The sequence below is a fragment of the Limanda limanda genome, chromosome 21 (assembly GCF_963576545.1).
Source record: "Limanda limanda chromosome 21, fLimLim1.1, whole genome shotgun sequence".
NCBI classification, from domain to species: Eukaryota; Metazoa; Chordata; class Actinopteri; order Pleuronectiformes; family Pleuronectidae; genus Limanda; species Limanda limanda.
In genome coordinates, this window is record NC_083656.1 from 4263504 (window position 1) to 4278464 (window position 14961).

At 42.0% G+C, this 14961-nt stretch overlaps 2 protein-coding genes across 5 annotated transcripts in view; both read right to left on the reverse strand.

Moving 5' to 3' along the window:
- ttyh2 (tweety family member 2) overlaps window positions 1-3736 on the reverse strand; it is a 54241-nt gene extending 50505 nt beyond the window's left edge. For both annotated transcript variants that reach the window (XM_061094533.1, XM_061094534.1), the window contains exon 1: window positions 3289-3736. In XM_061094533.1, the coding sequence (XP_060950516.1) occupies window positions 3289-3411 (123 nt within the window). In that variant the 5' untranslated portion in view covers window positions 3412-3736. The remainder of the gene's footprint in view (window positions 1-3288) is intronic.
- A 1620-nt stretch (window positions 3737-5356) lies between these two features.
- rpl38 (ribosomal protein L38) overlaps window positions 5357-14961 on the reverse strand; it is a 347971-nt gene continuing 338366 nt past the window's right edge. Inside the window, exons 1-5 of one of the 3 annotated variants that reach the window (XM_061094570.1) lie at window positions 8046-8091; window positions 7818-7835; window positions 7183-7243; window positions 6476-6598; window positions 5357-5426 (exon numbers count right to left, since the gene is read on the reverse strand). In XM_061094570.1, the coding sequence (XP_060950553.1) occupies window positions 5401-5426; window positions 6476-6598; window positions 7183-7243; window positions 7818-7820 (213 nt within the window). In that variant the 5' untranslated portion in view covers window positions 7821-7835; window positions 8046-8091 and the 3' untranslated portion in view covers window positions 5357-5400. Of the gene's footprint in view, window positions 5427-6475; window positions 6599-7182; window positions 7244-7817; window positions 7836-8041; window positions 8092-14961 lie in introns of those variants that run through there. The other 2 variants (XM_061094569.1, XM_061094571.1) reach the window with 2 other exon arrangements.

A 14961-nucleotide genomic window follows, 5' to 3' on the forward strand; every position in this document is an offset into this window, starting at 1 on the left:
AACTTTTTTCTCATCTTATTCTACAGAACAATGACACGTGCACTCATCTCATGTGTGGAGACATTTCACCCCATCCAATGTAGAAGGAAAGGCTGTGTACATTTGCAAATACTGTGCAAAGACCTATGTTAAGAATGACACAACGATGCAGAAGCGTATAGTCAAGTGCCCAAAGTTTCCTCAGGGCTCAAATCAGCCTATGACAAAACAAAATGTTATATTTATGTCTGTATATGACAAGGAAAATACAGTTAGTATAAATTATCCACAACATTTCCAGTTTATTCCTGTTAATTCCCGTTAATTCCCGTATATTCCCGTTTATTCCTGTTAATTCCTGTTAATTCCTGTTAATTCCCATTGAAAGTTTCCACCTTTGAATATTCCCAGAATTTTGCTACCCTCTTCACTATTCAACAACATTGCATGTACATACATCCAGGGGGAAACAAATCCCGCTTCTATGTCCCCAGGTTGCAGATGCATTACATTATAATGCATTCAAAACAAGAGGTGGCGATCAGAATTAAGCTCGACCGCCCACGAAGGACGGACGTGTAACGGCCCAAATAGCCTCGCCTCTGCCTGAAACTGATTCATTAGCTTTCGTGCTTTGCAGAAAATTGTTCCACAAAGCTACAAGGAAAAACAAGGAACCAAAGCCAGGGAGAAGCAGAGGGGTTGATGGTGGAGCTGTCGGGGGTTTCCCCACCTCTGACCAGCTGCCTGTGCAGGACACTCTTCTGAGGAGGAGCCGCTGCTCTTCACAAAGACACCGACGATGGATGGAAACTGGCTGCAGGAGAGGAAGGAAAAAAGCTCTGCCTCACTTTGCCTCTCGCTGCCTCCTCCTGATACCCGGGCCGCATGGAGGCAGGTCAGTAGTGCTGCCATCGGATTTCTGGCAGAGCTGAGATTTATCACGGCTGCCAGTGGGGCGATGGCAGCTGAAAGTGATGGTTTGGTAACGCAGCAAAATGTTGAAGGGTTTTGATGAGACTGTCACAGACGATTTCACCTTAAAGGAAAACTCTGAAATATGGAGACACACTTTAGCTAAAGCTGTACGAACTCCGACCGAACATCCAACGTTGATTTGTGATCTGCCGTTGTGAAGCCTCAAGTTTAGCGTTTTGTCCAGCGCCATCGTCTTTTCTTGAAACCAGAAGTAACCATATTCGGTTCTATAGAAACAGACTCCTTTTTTTGCAACCAGTGGAGTCGCCCTCTGCTGGTCATTCTAGAGAAGACTTGTTTCAGACGCTTGCCGTTGGCTTCACTTTCCAAGCCCGGAGTGTGCGTCCATTTTTAAAATATCGTCTATGGATTCAACACACAGATCAAAACAGTGCGTTTCTTCCTTGTTAGCATCGTAAAATCAAACACACTTTTTCTTCTTCTTCCTTGACAATAGCTAGACTGATGCGGAGTGGTTATTATTCAGCAAAAGTTTGAGTTTCGCTTTACGCTGCTTTTCACTTCCTGACTTATTTATCAGAGTAGTTGCAGTTGCCTTCCCACCATGGTCGTATCCCTGTACGAACTCCGACCGAACATCCAACGTTGATTTGTGATCTGCCGTTGTGAAGCCTCAAGTTTAGCGTTTTGTCCAGCGCCATCGTCTTGTCTGGAAACCAGAAGTAACCATATTCGGTTCAATAGAAACAGACTCCTTTTTTGCAACCAGTGGAGTCGCCCTCTGCTGGTCATTCAAGAGAAGACTTGTTTCAGACGCCGTTGGCTTCGCTTTCCAAGCCAGGGGACCATTTTCAAATATTGTCCATGGGTTCAACACACAAATCAAAACAGAGCGTTTCTTCCTTGTTAGCATCGTAAAATCAAACACACTTTTTCTTCTTCTTCTTTGACAATAGATTAATAATTCTTTGACATTACGCTGCTTTTCACTTCCTGACTTATTTATCAAAGTAGCTGCAGTTCCCTTCCCACCATGGTCCTATCCTTCAGCTCAACAAAGCGTTACTAGTCCAAACTGAATTGGTTTCTTAGGAAGTTTCTCCTTTTACTTTCACCTTCAAAGAGAAAACACATGTTCATGTAACTGTGATTTCTACCAGAGACACACACAGCAGCTCTGTTAATTCACAAATCAAACTCTTCTACATCGTTACAGAGTCCGTCCCTGACTCACTGGGACTCGTGACATGTCCCCTGACCTCACACTGGAGACTCTGCTGAGGATGATTAACGGTAAAGCCGCCCGCTCTCACCACGACTCGGCTACACTCCACTGCACTGACAGGAGCTCGTCTGTAACCTTGAAAAATTAAGCAGTGTCATAATAAAACATTCATGGTGTTTGACAAGAAGGTCGTTAGTCAACCAGCGGCTGATCCCCGTGGACTTTTAGAAGCCGGGTGAAACTGTCTGATGGGTCGGGTGGAAGCACTTTGACTCCCGTGGGTGAAGCAAGTCCACGTCCTGATCTGCCTCTGGAGACACAACTCATGAGTCCCACCTCAAAGACAAATGGAGAATGATACAGAGACCAGTCTGAAGGGAGGACTTACAAGATGTTCTGACTCCACGAGTAAAGAGAACTTTGTGTCTTTAATATTTCTTGAAAGGAAAACCATACGACTTGATAATGCACAACCACATCCCACCAATAAACATTGTTTGGCTTTTCCTGTCTTGCCCATCTTTTTGAAACAAAGCATTCTGGGTCCATTCAATACACAAACAATCAAAAATGTAACCGTATGATACGATTTTGCTACTTTATTACTTATCACTCAGCTACACTGATGCATTTTCTTTACGTCATCATTCCTTTGTTGTGATTCCCTTACATGTTACAAGTTTGGTCCAATGTTAAATAAAGTTTAATATAGATTAAGATACGATTAAGATAAGATTAAGATACATTTATTTGTCCCAAACACATGCACAGTCATGCACAAGCACACTCATGCAAGGAGGGAAATTTAACCTCTGCTTTTAACCCATCTGGTGCAGGACACACAGATATATAATATATAATTTATATATATATATATATATATATATATATATAACTTTGTTGGCTGATCTATGGAAGCGGAGGCTCCTAATGAAACCTGAAGGACTCTGACACATTATGGGCCACTGGTGTTTTAGAATAAAGCAAAGTATAAGTTGAATTAGAAATCAAAACAAAGTGTAAAACACTCCTTGATTCACACATATGAAGCCATTCACTTCCCTTTAGAGTAGAGCAGCCCTGTCTGGATACTGTGCCCCCCCCCTCCCTGTGTCTGGGCTCCTGTCTCATCCTCCTGCACTGACCTGCTGGTAGTTCTCCTCCTCGGGCTGGAAGCTGTTGTCGATGGGCTGGAACCTCAGGTTGATGTGGGGGAAGTTGTGCAGCCAGTAGGTCCACCAGGGCGCAGTGTAATCCACCCGAGACATCCCGGCCCCCCCACACCTCCCAGGAACCACGCAACTTTCAGTGAGCCTCCTCGGTCCCGGTCGAGCCGAGCAGCGGATCCACTAATCCAGCCTCATCTCATACAAAGGCTGCGATGGAAGCGTGCGTGTGCTGGTTCCAGTGGGAAAAACACGCACACTCCCAGACACGCACCAGCCCAGAAAAACCACGCAGGAGAAGTCCCCCCGCAGAGACGGACGCGGTGCAGAGAAGATCCCGCAAAGAAAAGAGGAAAATCAGGATCAGAATAATCACAGCGCGTCCATGTGCCGGCGTGCGTCCGCAGCTTCTGATCCGAGCGCACTCCACCACAGCCAGCAGCGGGGGCGCGCACTGGTGAAGGGGGACATGGAGGAGGGAGGGAGGGGGGGACCACGGGAGCGCGCAGACAGGGACACGCTGAATTAGTTTTAATTCTGTCTGAGAATAAGAGTGATAATTAAATACCCACAATCCTTCAGCTCTTTCATCATTATCACGTTGTTTCATTATTTAAGTGTCGTTTTTATTCTTCCCTGAGTGGAGTCAGTCACCGTGCTGCCACCTGGTGGTCAGACTTCGTTAGTTCGATTTCTTTTCCATTGTTTTTATTAAAACCTTTTGTTATTAAACAGGTGTTTGTTTGTTCTACTCTGTATTTTACCCATTGTCTTGCATTAACTTGTTTAATGTTGTAATTAAAATTCATATATTTTCTGTGTTTTTGTCTGTGAAGCACCTTTTAAAGTGCCACATAAGTAAAGAAAAGTTTATCATAATTACAAACATCTTTAATCAACCCCATCAACAGAATGAAGACACTAAACGCTGGTGGCCAAAACTTTCGGTCAAGAGTTGACATTAATACTTTTGAGTAAATGTTCAGTGGAATTGATAGCACATAAATCATCAAATTGCAAAATGTGTCAAACATATACATATTTAGATTTCATCAAAAAATGTTTCTTTGAGACTGGCAGGACAAGGGCATTTCATGGGCCGGTCAGAGTTGGGCTCAGTGTACAGCTCTTCTGTATAAAGGTGCATTTAGGCATAGAATCTATAATTCATTCATGTTGTAAATGCCACGGTTAAAAGGGTTAAACACGTTGTATTAACCCTGTTTAATAATTCAACAGATTCAATAAACACATGTTCTGATTTGATTTGAACAATGAGTGCATGTTAATTTTAAGGTTTTAACTTTGACATGGATTTGCTGTCCTTTTACAGTACATTCACAGATCATTGTAATTAACTGGTCGGTGCATTAAAGCCGCTGACGGGTGAAGTGAATAACATCGAGTGACTCATTAATACATCATCCTTTAAAGAAGTGGGCTGAAGTCAGGCAGCAGAGAACGGTCAGTTCTTTAATGTGATGGAAAGAAAAATGTTGAAGTGGAGGAGCTGAGCCACTTTGACTGATCAAATAATATTGAGTCGTCAAGGTCAAAGGTCACATGGGGCTCCTAGTAGAAGGCAGCAGGATGCATTGTGGGAGAAGTGCAAGCAGAAACTAACTGTTCTGCTGGGAAACCTCAAGTCCTGTCAGTTACATACACCTCCCTTGACCGTAGACTAGATGTTAAGGAACACAAGTATTTTAGAGAGATCTCATTCATGCCTCGAAGGCTCAGGACTCTTTAAGTGGCAGAAGGGTGATAGAAACAGTAGCAGCTGGTTTTAATGTTGAGGATGATCAGTTTGTACATGTACTGTGATATTTATACCAGTGTAGGTAAAATAAAGGTTAGTTACACTGTCTATCTACAAGGTAAGTGCCCAGGACATAAGCTATCAAGTTTTCCATGCAACACTGACATCTTGTGGAAAGACGTCAAAACACCACGTCTGAGCTTTTTAAACCAACCTGCGATCACACAATTCAGTTTGAACTCATCCTGTTTTTATTGTGAAAATACAGAAGACAAACAAACAATTGACTTAGTTTTTTCTGTTTTTATTACAATTATTTGTACATCACTGATTTACTTCAGCTCCTTCACAGCCAGACCTGGAAAGACAAAGACAACAACTGGTTAGACATTGACTTGTGACTGTTTGACAGAAACACAAAACTGAAACCCATTTGTTAACATGAGGTTTTTAAACATGAAGCGTAAGTTTGACGTAAATTGACGGCAACATATTGTTTGGCAAACCAACGACAAGTGCACAACTTAATTGAAGACCCACAACCCCCAGCCCATAATGCAACATAATCACTGCAGTCAATGAAGACAAATTACAAATGCATTGGATTGGAGGAATTCCAAGGAAGACAGATGCCTCTGAATGTTTTATAAATGGAGTTCTCACAGACAGAACCACTTCATTTACAACTATAAGTCAATTATACAACAATAGGTTTGATGTAGTTTTAGTGCTGGAACCATTTGAACACTATTTATTTTTTAAAGTAAAATACGTTTACAGCTACGCGACAGCCAAGAGATTAAAAACAGTTGCAGGTTTGATGGACCCAATATCACTACCCGTTTATTATTTTAAACTAATATAAAACATATTTGAGACGCTCGACATTTCTAAGGCACATGTTGAATTATTTCCACATGTGCTCAAACATCAGCTGAGCCTTTACCGTTAACTTTAAACATTAATGACATTAGTTTGTTTTTCAACCTCAACAGTCACATTTGTGTTTGTGGTGTTCATGAAAACTAGCGACCCCATGGTTTGGACATTTTCCCATCAGGACACAAACACTCCAAGAGCTTTTCAGATCACATTGGACGTTTTTAGAAGAAAAAGATGCGTTGGCTCAATTTCTGTGAAGCGATTACTTTGAGCTTCACCCAGAAAAATCTCAATAATCTCACTGGCAGGAGTTGGTTTTATTTGATGAACGTGGCGCCCGCCAAATGGCTTTTATGTCTATTAATAAATGGGACAGACTTTAGGCTCCTGGGCAGGTTGTGTAATCAGTGAGAGTTTGAACACCGTGCAACAAAGAGCCAAAGCAAATCTAAGTTGCATCCTCCAACAAAGAACACTTTCTCCTCCCTGTAAGAAAGTAAAGTAAGTCTTTCCAGTGACACTGACCTGGGGGCAGGGACTGCTTGAGCTTCTCGGCCTTCTCCTTGTCGGTGATGACCAGCGTGTACAGGTACCTGCTGCAGCGCACCTTGAACTTAACATTGTCCTTGTTCTTCTTGATCTTTACGGCTGCAGACAGAGAAAGGAAGTCAGAGTTTAACCACGTAGCCCAGCATCACTGATCACTTAGCAGCTAACATGATGTGGTTAGACCATCAATTACAGTTTAATGATACACGTATAAGACCTGGTGATGGAAAAGGTAAGTAAGTTAGAAGATAAGACCAGATATAATCCTAAGGGACAAGATCAACTTTACTCCTGTCCTCAAATTTTGACATGTCAGTCTAAATGGGGAGGAGTACCAATTAATACAGACTACTTATACAATACTTTTGCATTAATCAGTGGTTCTACAGACAATTGCATCTGCTCATTTTGTGGTGATTGATTACTTTACACCATATCAACTTTAAATACACTATACATTACAGGATCTGTGCTTTCAAATATCAGAAAGGTGGGTTGAAAACACCCTTAATGGACAAATTTACCAGAACACATAAGGATCTGAATCATTTGATGTAGTGCTTTCATTCATTTAGACTTAATAAGATCTATACATCTCTAAGGATGGTCACACGTCACTCTGACTGTCATAGTGGGAACAGGTCATCCTCTAAATGTTTACTGGGGTTCAGAGGTCAACTTACACTTGGCATCCTTCCTCCTGGCCGTCAGAAGGAAATCCTTGATTTCTTCTATCTTGCGAGGCTGCAAATGAAGAACAGACAAAACCAGAGTAAGACAACAGGTCGCTGCTGGGAACCAGAACCCAGTGGGAGCAGACTGGGTTTGTCAGTGGACCGGTGGAACTGGGTTTCTGTGTTAAAGAGCCGAAACCCAGCACTAGGTCCATCCTTGATCTTGCAAGCTTGTGAAATGCATCACCGGCACCGTCAGCCCGGGATGTTTGGACGTCTTGCTAACGGGCTGAGACACGTTATAACCCGGACACCAGAAGCGACTGAACACCGGATAACGACCCAGAGAAGCGTCACCTAACATTAATTACTGTTAATTCAGCAGCACGTACTTCCGGTGCCTCGTTTAAAAGAAATACAAGGTTACTACGGATCAAAAACACAGCGAGGCCAGGTGCAGTTAGCATTAGCATCGAGCTAATGCTAACACACCGAGGCTAGTCGGTTTTTTAAGCATGTTTACCGATTCCTACATCACAACAAACTGACATTAAACATTACTTTATTCCATTATTTACATTATAACACATTAATGAACATGTTAACTTTCAAACTGAGGGATTTGAGAGTGAGTGGATTCTTACCATGCTGCCGGTGGAGGGCTGCGGAGGAAAAGAAAGATGGAGTCAGATTATCGTTTAAAACATCGGGTTGCAAAGTGACAGCAGGTTAATATTCATATGTTCGTGCAGATCGTGGTGAGGAGAATCACACGTTAGAGGGAAGATGGAGGAGAAGCTGTGTGTGTAACAAGATGGAAGATGATGAGAAGTGTTTGGTTTGTTTGTGTGAGAAACGTGAAACTCACTCACTCTGCCGGAGACGGGATGAAGAGGGGTTGGACTTCCGGTTCAAAGAGTATTTATACCCGGCGACGGCAGCCGCAGAGGGTCAAAGTCTGGAGAGGAGGAAAGCGAAGCACCCGGTGGAGGGACTGGGAGATCATACATTTATTTTTATAATAAAATCAAATGGTGTAGGAATCCAAAAAAACATTCAGTTAATGAGTGTGATACACAAATTGTTTACGAGTGTGATGCAAAACAAAAAAATAAGGCTTCTGATTTTATGCTTAGATAAAAACGAGAAAAGAAAAACAGGCCCAGGAAACAAATTACAGATTTACAGATTTTTTCGTTTTATAGTTCCAAAGAATTCCAGATTTTCCTCTAATCAAGTTTTGTCGTTTCAGAGAAAAGTAGTTATTACAAATGGGTGCTATCTGCGCCCAGAGCAGCGTATTATTACTATTATTATTATTATTATTATTATTATTATTATTATTATTATTATTATTATTATTAGTAGTAGTAGTAGTAATAATACTACTAATAATAAAAATCTGCTCAGATTAATGTTTAATTTGTTGTGTATCATCAGGGATTTTAGATGAACTTTGTAAATAGTTGTACAATGAATACAGAGGACATGAGCATACAGTAAGTAATCATAATTGTATATATGGCCCAGAGATATCAGAAGAATTACAATTAAAGACAACGGGAAGAAGACAAATACATTCCAGTACACACAAAATGTAAAGTTTACAATAAAGTGACATAATTATATATATTCGGAGAAAGAGGATGGATACACATGAAGTAAAATTTAGTTTTTCAATTAAAGTTCACACTGTGTGGACAATGAGACTTCTAGAGTGACAACCTCCAAAACCTTGATCTCAGCCAGAAAAAAACAAGGTTGAATTGAAACTAAACGATTTCTAAAACGTTCTATTCAAATACTTTTCAATGGATTATGTTCACACAGAAGGTTGTGTCAATGCTGCAGGTTTACCTAACAGCCCAAGGTCACAGCTGCCTCGGGGGGGCGGCGGTGTTCCTGTCTATAGAGGAAGAAAGATTAGGCTGCCAAATCTATTCAATGCAATTTTAAGAATCGTCTGATTGTTGAAATACTTTAATTCAAGTCATAATTGTGTTCGTTCTATCAGTGAATTCCTTCTAATCCATTTTACTTCACGTTTATTCTTCTTCCCCTTCTTTCTCCTGGTGAATACAGAGAGGCTGAAAACCCCAGAGGTGATTTTTTTTCCGAGTGAGCAGACATCAGGCGTCTTATCCGATTCAGGGCCGAGCATCGAGCTGAGGGAGAAGCTTTGCATTTTGATTTGATTGTTGCTTTGGAAAAATTTTAAGAAATTGCATTCAACCCACAATTTGTTTTTCCTGCAAAACTTGCTGTGTTGGTGCTTTTGTGGAATTTACTCTGGCAGGTGTTTTCTTCACTTCAAGACTAACTGCAAATTATGGCTGTTCATTCCCCCCCCCCCCAAAAACAAAATAAAAAAGGAAGAAAGATTTGCCAGAGACCTTCTGCGACTGCACACATTACCACCACACCTGCTGACTTATGAGTTCAATTATCTTTAGCCGTCAGGACAGATAAATCCAAACGGTGCCAAAATAATAAGCCTTTAAGTATATAAATGGTTCGCGCCGGAGAAAGTGTCATCTATTATCCAAACAACCTGACAAAAATAATTCCATATATCTCCACAGCGGCACAGAAACAACAGTTGGGTCTGTTGTGCTGCCAAAGTTTCCTTTAGCTTAATGCAGTCTCTTTCCATGGAGATCCACTTCGGCATGACATTAAATTCATAAACAGAGGAAACATCATATCAGTAATTTATAATTAACCTCCTATCTACCTGTCTGCCCGTGGCCACAGGCCATGTCCCCCTAGATACTCAATCAGCTCTTCTCCGACCGAGCACGTCCTTCTCTGGGTTTTAAAATTTCAGCAGCCTCCTGTCAGTCACAGCAAGAGACAGATTGTGTGCAGTGTTTCAATAAAGATTTCAGGATTTCAGATGACGGATAGAATCCCCTGCAACACAAGCACAGGACGTCTATGTTTTTATATCATCGTTCCTGTTGTTGTTTTTTCGTGTGTTTGTTTGCAGCCACAAATCATTTTCCTCTCCAGAACAACAGCTAGAATGATCAGTTTATCTCAGTGTGGCTCTTGTGTTTTCCTCGCTGCCCACAAGATCTGTTTCTCCAGCTGGCGTTCAGTCACACGGCCCGTTCGGCCTCTGCTCGCTCAGCTCGCCGCTGCTGATGTATGTGCATCGCCCGTGCACGTGGGAGGAAACGTAGAGGAACTCATAGCCTCTGTGAAAGGTCGCCGCTGGGTCCTCACTCCTTTTGAACAGGTTATAAAAGACGTCCTTGATCACTGTTCACAGGATGTGAGAGAACGAAGCTGCTGAGTTTCACAGGGTCGGAGTTTAGACACAGATGTGAGGAGCTTAAACTTTATACAATCTAGAATCAATGCAATGGATATTTTGTCATTTTAATTCGTTTTCAACATTTAGTTTCTTCTTTCATATAAATACTTTTCTTTTTTCATTAAACTCCATTATATATATATATAAGAAACAATATTAACATGGTAACCTTTTGTTTTCCACAGACTGGGCTTAATGAGATGGAGAAAACTTGATCAAAAAACATCACTGTTATTATAATTTATATTAAAAATAGAAATGCTGCCTTTAATCCTCCATTCGCTGCAGTTTCCGTCCTTCCAGGTGTTCCTAACAAATTGCAGTCATGATGACACTGTGACCTTCCTTCCTCTGTGCTAAAGGAAGAACAAATATACTCACAAATCACTTTATAAGGAACACCTGTAGACCTGCTTACTCATGCAATCAATCTGATGTTGCAGCGCCGCAGTGCATCATGCAGCTGCGGCTCAGGAGCCTCAGAGCATCAGGACGGTTAAAAGACGGACTGATGTGAGTGTTTCTGAAGCTGCTGCTCTCCTGGGATTCTCCCACACAGACGTCTGCAGAGGGAAAAACAACAATTCGGAGAGCAGCAGCTCTGCAGGTGGAAAAGCAGCCGGTTGATGAGGGAGGTCAGAGAAGAAAGGTCAGAGCTGGTTCGAGCTCAGAGAGAGAGGCACAGTTACTCAGCAGGAAATAAGCTCAGGACTTTTCCAGCCAACAACAGGAAACTGAGGCTGCAGTGGGAACAGGCTCATCATCACCAACCAGCCTGGTGTGATAAATCCTATTTCTGCTCAGGCTGCAGACAGTCGGGTCAGAATGTGGCGGCAGCGTGAATCCATGAACCCAACCTGCCTCATGTCAGTGGTCCGAGCTGCTGGTGCTGCTGCCGGTGCTGGTGTTGGTGGTGGTGGGGGGGAAATGTGTGTTTTCTGGGTACAGTTTTAGGGACTGACAATACAAATCAATCATTGTCTACATAGCACAGCTTGTCTGAGTATTGCTGTTGACCACGTGCATCTCTTTATAGCCACAGTCGATCATCTTTTAATGTCTATTTCTACCGTGATAATGGACAAAGTCACACAGGTCGTCCCAAACAGCTGTGAACATCTGTGTTGAGAGCAGAGGAACAAGTGTTCTTTATATAAAGAGCTGAGTATACAGGAAAAGTTACAGGTATAAACATGGACAGCATGTTAGTCTGTAGTTGTATTATCAAGATGTCAGAGTCAACAAACTGTTAAACTCCAATAACATATATCAGGATACATATATATTATGATTAGTGAAAGTAAATGAGCTGTTAAAGGTCAGTTTCTGTATTGTAACAATTAAAAACTGTGTTAATATGAAATTATGATAAACCATTAAAACAACATTAAGGGATTTTGAGCTGCACAGGATCCGAAACAGAACCACAAGCGTTAAGTGAATTTATTCCTCTACATAGGTTTCATGTACAATTCTTAATTCTATCAATTCTTGTGTTGTGAGTGTATTTATAATATGTATCATCTATTTTCATTTGTTGCCTACACTACAAGCCTGTGTGTGTGTGTGTGTGTGTGTGTGTGCGCAGAGGGAGGATCAGCTCAGCCTCGTAGATTATAACAAATGACCACGCTTGGTTTAACTAAAGCTCTTTTCCACCAGGATGATCTTTATTCCATTTGCTTGCACAGCAACAAACATGATCCTCGGTGCCAAGCTGCTTGTAATAACACGTCTGATTCCAAATGTACATCTATATGTGCTTTACAGTTGCACTTCTGGATTCCGGGCGGTAGAGGGCAGTGAGTAATTGTTGCTGAGGCTGTGAGAAGCGTCTCCTCCTCAGTGAGGACGATGGGAGACGCTGTGGATCCAGGAATAGACTCCACCGGTCTCTACACAGCCTTTTATCTCTGTTTACTGCTTTAGTGACATGTGAAAAGACAGATATTTGGATTTATAAGATGTCGTGCAAGTGGAATTAACCATTACGCCCTAAAAAGTCTGTCTTTGCTATAAACACATCTCAACTTACCCGTATGAATAAGATTCGTTCCTCCTTCAAGATGTAAAGAACGTCTCTAAACATCCCATCATTCTTTCAGGATTTGGACTGAGACTTTTCCTTTTCACTCTTTTAAAAACTGTTATTATCTGCTCTCTAAAAAGAGATGGATTCAATAAACCTCGGGCAACTATTTGTTTATTTACACAGCAGCGTTTGTTGGTTTTTGAATTCCTTCTGCACTGAAAGCTATTGGACACACCTACAATCAGAAATTCCCTTTTTTTTGTGTGAGTTTGGTCAATGGAATAAAAATGTGAACCCTCAGGCGAAGGGCTGATCGTAGATTGTTAACTATTCTTGATCATTAAAAAGGCAAAGACGGGGTTAGGGGACGAAAGAGGAATCATCTTATAGCTCAGAGATGCTTTTTAACAGATGTTGTAGGTGATACTCTTCATTTCCCCCCGGGCAGCTTCTGTCGTTAATCACAATTTGATCTGAGACCCAACAAAAGATCACCTGAAATAGTTAACTGAAGCGTCCTCATTGGATTTATTCCGCTCGTGGAGGTTTTTAATGCACGTCGAGCATGATCGCACTGTAAAGTAGAGCAGCAGCGGTCGGCCAGGTTGTGTTATTTTACTTTATTTCTTCATGTAAAGGATTAACTGTGTTCAGAAAGTTATTACTCACCCCGGGAAACAACCTGCGGGGATAATGTGGGGTGAAATACGGAGGCTTAGAAGTTAATGTGAAATTAAATCTGTGCCACTGAAGTTGTGTTGGAGTGCGTCTGTCATTAGAGATGCAGGAGGAGAGCGTGTGCTTCAGAATCCTTTCTCCCGCACTGCCGCGCTAATCTCCACGATTATTGATCCGATCGATTCGTCAAGTATTGATCCCTCGAGCGGCCGTCTTATCAGAGGCAAACCCGGAGTACATCTGCAGATGAGGGGAGATTATTAGAGTCTGAAGATTTACCCAGACAGAATCTCAATGTCGGCAGGACATGTCAGAGCGGCCGACACCGTTGAGAAAGTTTCTGTGAAGTTCTCAGTCGTCTCGTCCTCAGATCTGACGCCTCGCTGCAAATTGCTCCTGTGAGTAATCGATGCAGCTTCTTGTCACTCTGCACCGTTGTTTTAATGCCGGTTCCAGATGTGAATTTTTGACCTTTAAATGTGGAGCTGGACGATGAAAGTCCGGAGGCTCTCACTCAGCGTTCAGTCCCTGCGGAGAATGTCAGGATGATCTCAGGAGTTCAGAGCAGATCTAAAAGCAGCTTTAGAGCAAAAATAAAAAGTGACAGAGAGGAGAACAGGCGGGAGGAGGAACATCAGTGTGCTCTGCAGGTGGAGTTTTGCAGATTTAAATGCTGCGCTGAAGGCTCATGCAGAGGAGGTCACAGAGGTCAAGGCCAGTCTTAAAGATGCCTCTGAGCAGGGTGTTAAAAATCCATTCAGTTTCACAAGAATTCATAGATGTGTCACTTATTCCTTCCAGTCATCAGTCGCACCTGTTAGCCCTCAGGCCTTCTCCACTTGTCTCCGTCGTGCCGGGCCTCGGGGCCGACACACCGGACCTCAGAGACTGAGCGCTGGTGGATGAATGTTACATCGAAGGTGGATAGAAGTGCAAAATGTGAAGGGTGGTAATTTCTTTTGATTCTAAGCAAGGTTAAAGGGTGGAGGAGGAGAGAAGACGAAACAGAAGCGATGTCTTATGAACCGATATCAGGGGTTTGAAAACTTCTCAGCCTTCGACCCCCAAAAATATTTGTACCAGAGACTTGGGACCACAACTCTTTTCCCGAATAGTCACAACGGAAACACAACGACAACAGAAGTGAGCAACTATTGATGTTGACAAAATTGGCTGGTACAGGTGCTTGGAGCGCATCTGTACCGTAACTCACCAAATAGACAAGCATTGCATTTTAAACAGAGACTGTGTTGTCTGGGTTTTCACAAACGACAGCTCACTGTAAAACAATAAGTAAATCTCTCATAGTTGTGCTGTAGCTTTTAAATTCATGTTTTGTGTTAATTCCCTTGTGTGAGACGTCTCAGCCTCCGTTTATATGAATGTCCTTCTGTGTATCGTGAATCGCACGTGGTCCCGACCCATTGTTTGGGAACCACTGCCCGGAAACTTAAATATTTGATCATCATCATCTCAAGCCAAAATATTCCTTTAAATGTAATGTGCAGAGTGGGTGGTAGCCAACATATGAGAACCTATTAACCAGTAAACTCCATGTCCGTATAGACATAGAAACATACCAACTGACTCTCTGTCTCTGGTGGAGGAGGTTTGGACGTGAAAATAAATAAATATACAAACTATGATAAAAAATGCAGTATTTCAGATTTGGGGTAAACAACCATGTTTACACAGAATTTGAGAAGAAAGTCTTTTCGAGTGAAGAGAATGAAATAGTTTTTTAAGAATTAATGGAAAC